Source organism: Sciurus vulgaris (assembly GCF_902686455.1).
Source record: "Sciurus vulgaris genome assembly, chromosome: 17".
Classification (NCBI taxonomy): domain Eukaryota; kingdom Metazoa; phylum Chordata; class Mammalia; order Rodentia; family Sciuridae; genus Sciurus; species Sciurus vulgaris.
The window spans coordinates 61,200,878-61,207,134 of NC_136478.1; the positions used below are offsets into that span (position 1 = coordinate 61,200,878).

Below are 6,257 nucleotides of genomic sequence, written 5' to 3' on the forward strand. Positions count from 1 at the left end.
GCAACTCGAAGGTTCCGGTTGGTGAAACTGGCTTGAATACGGGGAACGCGTAGTATACACTAGGCATTTCCCCGGGCGGACGATTTCCTATTTTAATTCCAAGGCTTTTGAGACTCTTTCAGCCCAGAGTTCAAGAACTAACCACTTCTCCCTGAGATTGGGATGCCCACATCCCCAAAATATTGTCCATTTTTCATGCTACAGCTTAAGAGGCAATTGAGAAGTGAGAATTCCTCTGTTCCCAATTTATAGATATAGCAATAAAGAAATCGTAAGTCAAAGCCGTTCAAGAAAATAGGGATTTATTGCGGTACCGCCCGACTGTCCCAGGGACCAAGGCATACGTTTCTGACAACTTCTAGGTATCTGAAGACCAGACATTTATTTCCTTAGGTCGGCCAGGCAGGTTTCCACCAGGTAGACCGACCTAAGAGGCCGGGAAGGAGAGGGAGGAGAGGGTGCAAATCCACTCACTTAAGTGCCCAAGGGTATTGGAGACCCTGGCTTCTCAATGGAGCTAAGGCCCCTAGGCCCTTTGTCCTAAGGTCCCTTTAAATACTTTGTCCCTTACCTGAGTCCCGCCCAGGGCAGGTAATCGCAAGCCCCGCCTCTCTGCTAGAAACCGGGTTTGGTTACCCAGAGCCGGGCACCCCTCCTCCCTCTCCCCTTCCCTCTCCCCCCCTCTCCCCTACCTCCCTTCACCGCTGGCTACAGCTGGCAGAGGAGGTCCCGATTAAAGAGGAGGGGCAGTGCTCACAGGTCTGAGCAGGTAAGTGAATGTTCCTGGAGGCAGAACCTGGCTTGGGGACCCTGGTGTTCTGGCTCCCCACCCCTCTGAGACTCAGACGTTTGGGACTCTCAGACCTAAGAATCCAGAGCCCCTGTTTTCTCATGCCCTCTAATCCCCAAATGTAGAACCCTTCCACTCCTGTAATCTTTGATCTCTATGAGTGGATGTGGCAATGGTCAGAGGGAGGTGTAGGTGGAAATTACCAGGAAGGAAGGAACCTGATCATCACTGGACCTGTTTTTGAGCACCTACTACATGCCAAAATCAGTGTTGGGTGCCACAGACAGTGGAGGAAAAGATAAGCTCCCCACTCTTGTACTTGTCTCTAGAGGAACACTGCGGTCCCTCAAATGCTAGCTCTTACATTTGCAAACCATAAGACTATACTATGGGTGTTATTTTACCTCTCTGTGCCTCAGTTTGCTCATCTATAAAATGGGGATAATAATAGGACATCTTTGAAAATTAAAATGAGTTGATACAGGTCCACATAATGCAGGCTACCAAAGTGCCAGCTCTTACTTTCATCTATGGCCACAGAGTCCAGAAAGGTAAACCCTGCCTCATTCCCCAGGGGCTGAGGTACCTGTTATCTATACTGTAGTTTATTCCAGGTGTCCACAAAATATGAAGGGCCACCCTTCCCTGCTGCTGCTCTATATGGGATTGACAACCTGCCTGGATAACGCACCCAGTGGAGAGCAAGACCAAGGTAAGTACTGGGGGAAGAAACTGTGTGCAGAGGCTTGACCCCTAACTCACCCTGATCCAGGACCTCTTGTGGCTAGTCCCCTCTTCCTTGCCCCAGAATGCAAAACCAGCCTCTCTCGCTTCAGACCCAGGAGTCTGAACACCCTCTTCCCAGAAGATTCTGTAGCTCTCCATCTTATGTCCCCAGCCCTAGGGACCCTCTGTTTTTCTTTCTTTTTTTAATGGTGCTGGGGCTCAAGCTCAGTGCCTCACTCATACAAGGCCAGCACTCTACCACTGAACCCTCTGTTTTTCTGACCCTCATGTCTTTAGGAACAAACATCTTCTTGGGTCCCATAGAGGCCCAGAGTTTCCTGGTCAGCCACAGGCGGATTCCAAGAGCCAATCACTGGGACTTAGAGTTGTTCACACCAGGGAACTTGGAGCGGGAGTGCATCGAGGAGAAGTGTTCTTGGGAAGAGGCCAGGGAGTACTTTGAGGACAACACTCTGACGGTGAGGGCTGAGGCGGGGGGGCTGGAGTTTGGGACCCTCTGTCTTCTCCATGCCCAGGGGATGTGGGTCCTGGCCCTCAATTCCCTCCTCCTACGGGTCTCATCAGGGTGTACTGGTGTTGGCGCACTGTGGCTCTCCCACTTGAATTGCTGTCTTCTCTTCTCCTCCACCCCTACCCCTCAAGGAGCGCTTCTGGGAGAATTACATCCACAATGGCAAAGGAGGTGAGTACCAGCCGAAGCCTCTTGTTCCAGGGAGCCCCTTCCTGTAGAGGCCAAAGCAATGGCTCCCACCCCAAATTAGGCAAAAGAACCAGCTGCCCCTCCACCCCATTCCTCGAGTCCTGAAAGTGATAATTAGAGACCCCTCCTTGACACTATAACCCCTATCTAAGAGACTCACCACATCCTATTAGCTTTCAGAGAAGGTCCCAAGTACCCAGGAAGGGGAACGTGCCAGAGGAGGGAAGAGCTATAGCCCTGGAGCTCACCAGATGGGCAAGCGCACTGAGCCCCAGCCCCTTTGGGGCTTGTTGGTTGTTAGGGGGGCTGCCCCTTAGCAACAAGGGCAGGGCAGGATGCTCGGCCATCCTCACCTGTCCAGTTTACCCACCCCAGCCCCTTTTCTGAGTTCTGAGGCCCCATCTTGGCTGCAGCATTGTTGCTAAGGGGGGCTGCTCCTTAGCAACGGGGCTTGGTCAGGCCAGACTGAGGAAGCCTGAAGCACTACCTGGCTGGCTTCCCCTCCCCCACAATCCCATCCCAGCTTCAGTGGCCTGGTTGCTAAGGAGGCCTTCTCCCTAGCAACTGCACCTAGCTGGAGGACCCAAGGCCTCCTGCCCACTGGAGGATCCCCCTCTGGGTACCAAATGCCCCACCCCCTGGTGGCCTGGTTGCTAGGGGTGGACGCACCTTAGCAACAGGCCCTAGGACTGGGCTGGAGTCCTCACATTGGAGCCTGGTTGCTAGGGGAGGTAACTCTTTGATACAAGCCTAGGGAGGCCTAGTGGCTCCTTGAATCTATCTGAAACCTGCTGAATTGAGAAGACCTGCCTTCTCAATGCAGGGTTTTCCTAAGGAAGCCCAAAAGTTAGTGATTTAATTTGAAGGAAGCCCCTCCTGACCCCACTGCCAAGGAAAGGGCTCCCAGCAGTAAGTTCTAGCAAGGCCTTACAAAAGAGGTCTCCCTGTGCTCTCTTGGATTGCTAAAGGAGGCTGCACCTTAGCAACAGGTCCATGTGAGTAATCGACACATAATTATTTGGGTTGTTCCCTAAATTTCTCCATGAAGTGAACATTTCCCAGCTGTCTGGTAAACTCAGAAACCTTCCTATAGATTTTGTTCCTCCTTTAGAGTTGAGGCCTTTCCTCTCAGTGACCTGGTTTGTAAAAGGGATTGCATTCCAGAGCAGGCAGAATTGCCAGAAAAAAATGTAGGAACCTCATCTCCCTCTGTGCTCCCCATAATAGTAAAATTTAAACTTCAGATACACAATGAAGTTTTAAAAGTTTAAATATATCCCAAATACTGCATGGGATATACTTATACTGAAATTTATTTGTTTTGATCTGAACTTCATATTTAACTGGGTGACCTATATTATTATTGACTAAATCTGGCAATCACTTAAAGTCACCTGAGCTCTGCACCCCACCTTTAGTGTCAACTGCTCACTTAACAGATGAATCACATAGGAGGTTGTGCCCTGGCTCTTGAGGACCAGGACACTCCATGTCCAAGCAGGGTCTATGTTGTCATAGGTATTTAGCTCCCCTATTTTCTAGCCCCAGATGAAGTCATCACAGGCCTTTATACATTTGAGCTCACTGAGTGTTCACAAACTGTGGAGTAGGGGTTTTGATTCCCATTTTTCAGAGCAGGAAACAGAAGCCCAGAGAAAGGGATGAAGTGAATTGCCTGAGGTCACAGAGTATGAAGTGACTGCAGTTCTGCCTTTTTTTTTTTTTTTTTTTTTCAGTGCTGGTGATTGAACCCAGGGCCTTGTGCTTGCAAGGCAGGCATGCTACCAACTGAGCTACATCTCCAGCCCTCTGCCATGTTTTATAGCCCACTTTTTCCTTCCTGACTGGAGGGTGGGGGGATTTGGATATTGGAGTGGGTGGCAGCTGCTGAAGCAGTGGTTCCCTCTACCCACAGGACATGGACGAGTGGATGTAGCAGGACTGGCAGTGGGGCTGACCTCAGGCATCCTGATCATTGTCTTGGCTGGCCTGGGAGCCTTTTGGTATCTGCATTATCGACGGGGCCCGGGCAGGGGCCGAAGCCAGCAACTTTCTTCCCAAGAGTAAGGAGGGTTCAGGAAGAAGGGGCTGGGGAAAGAGAGCAGGGCATGGAGGGAGGCTTGACCTAAGGAGTTGGGCTCAGGATTGGGGGCAAGATGGCACTGATAAAAGATGTGTAGACAGGCACACGGAGAATGAATCTGTCAGCTGGCTTGGGTCTAGTTGTGGCTGTCAGGCTAGTAGTAGGAGTTCTGTCAACATTTGCTGCCTGCCTGCCTTTGGGGTACCAGGTTTCTGTAAGATTATCACTCTGATATTGTACATTGTGAGGCTGTTTTTGTGCAGCTTGTGAGCCATGGTTGTCAGTTTCCATGGTGACAGTATGTGTTGTGTGAGCTGTAAGTTGTCTAGGTGTGTCTTTCTCACTGGCAGGGTCTCAGAGGACGTCTAAGTGCCCTAAGTTGTGGAAGTATACTGAGTTCGGGGGGGAAGGGGTGCATTTAGGATGAGTTATCTAAGAGAGAATCTGGAAAATCTGTGATACAGTATCTGTTTGGATCTGCTGAGTTCTGTTTCTGTGAGTGTCTGCCTGCCCACCTCTCTGCATGCTGTTTCTGCATTACTCTGCCCATATCTGGTGTATGTTTCTGTGTCTGAATGACAGCCTTGCATCTGTGGTTGTTGATTTCTTTATCTGCTTGTCCATGTACATCTGCCTGTCATTTCAGGCGCTTTTCTGCATGTAAGAATAGGCTGAAGGTGACCCTCCTTCCCTCTGGTCCATCTGTCTTCCACCTCTGTCCCCCTGAGTCTCCTAGTGTTTCCTCTCCATCCTTTAGGTTCCTCCTGCTAACTGCACCTTTTCTGTTCGCAGGGCCGGGCTCATCAGCCCTCTGAGCCCTCCAACGCCCCTACCTCCACCTCCACCCCTACCCCCAGGACTCCCCACCTATGAGCAGGCGCTAGCGGCCTCTGGGGTGCACGACGCACCTCCACCCCCCTACTCAAGGTACCTGGCAGGGTTTCTACGAGGGGGCGGGGCGACGAGGGGGAGGGCACTCTTGGAGGAGGGGCGTGGGGTTAGGGGCGGGATTTGGAATTTAGGGCTTGTTACCAGGGGCAGGTCTTGGAGTGCGGGGGTGGGGCTGCATGCAATTGTCTGTAGGGGCGTGGCCCAGCGTTGTGAGAGTGGAGTATTATAGAGAGGTGGGGCTTGTGCCCAGAGGGTCGGGGATTGGCTGAGAAACCAAGGGCGGGTCGGAGTGGTCTTGGTTACGGGGGGTGTGGGGTGGGGACAACCGGATCCTTGACTCTCCTGTTTGCCCCTCCCCTTGTAGCCTCCGGAGGCCTCTCTGAAGATCTGCTACGGAGTCCCGGCTGCCCGAGCTGTGCCCCTGATTCACACCAGATTCCGGAAGTCCCCAGGCCTCTTAGATTCTAGAGTTGAGCTTGGGGGTTGGGGGGGATTAGGGGTCGTTCGACCCGAGGCCTAGCGTGGCACACGTGTTTCCGCCGCTTACGGATACACGCAGGTCCCCGGCTAATGTGTTGAGAAGTCCGGGACCTTGCCCCTTGCGCGTCTCCAGGCTCTTCTGACTTGGGGCAGTTGACCAGTCCCACCCTCGGTGTAGACGTGCGCGCGTGGAAACTCAGATCCAGTCCGGCAGGCAGGGTGTGCATCTTGCGTGTGTAGCCAGACGTGAATCGACCATCACCCTCGGATGCTACAGGGCACGCACGCGCAGGGAGCCCCGCTCGTGCACACTCGAGTCTTAGGGTAGTGTTGGTGTGTGCACAGGGACGCTTCGTAACCCAGGGAAAGGGTGGGGGGACATATTTGCAAGTGTGATCGGCGTGGGTAGGCTCGTGTTGTACCGGGAAACCGGACTTGAACTGTTCCCCTAGATAAAAATCCTTTGGAAAGGAAATCAAAGAAGGCTGAAACAATGAAAAATAAAAACCTCGTGAACTGAACCGCGTTCCCGGGCGCATCTGAGCGCGGTGGAGCTGATTTTCTAT

At 52.3% G+C, this 6,257-nt stretch overlaps 1 protein-coding gene across 2 annotated transcripts; it reads left to right on the top strand.

The window, feature by feature from the left end:
* The first annotated feature begins 605 nt into the window (after positions 1-605).
* On the top strand, positions 606-6,212 carry PRRG2 (proline rich and Gla domain 2). Of its 2 annotated transcripts, none has more exons than XM_079119516.1 (7): positions 606-769; positions 1,395-1,502; positions 1,814-1,995; positions 2,180-2,219; positions 4,153-4,300; positions 5,113-5,247; positions 5,576-6,212. In XM_079119516.1, the coding sequence occupies exons 2-7, from the start codon at positions 1,418-1,420 to the stop codon at positions 5,592-5,594; spliced, it is 609 nt and encodes a 202-aa protein (XP_078975642.1). In that variant the 5' UTR covers positions 606-769; positions 1,395-1,417; the 3' UTR covers positions 5,595-6,212. The 2 variants fall into 2 exon arrangements, with proteins under 2 accessions (XP_078975642.1, XP_078975641.1); XM_079119515.1 differs by having other exon boundaries at positions 1,405-1,502.
* The last annotated feature ends 45 nt before the right edge of the window (positions 6,213-6,257 follow it).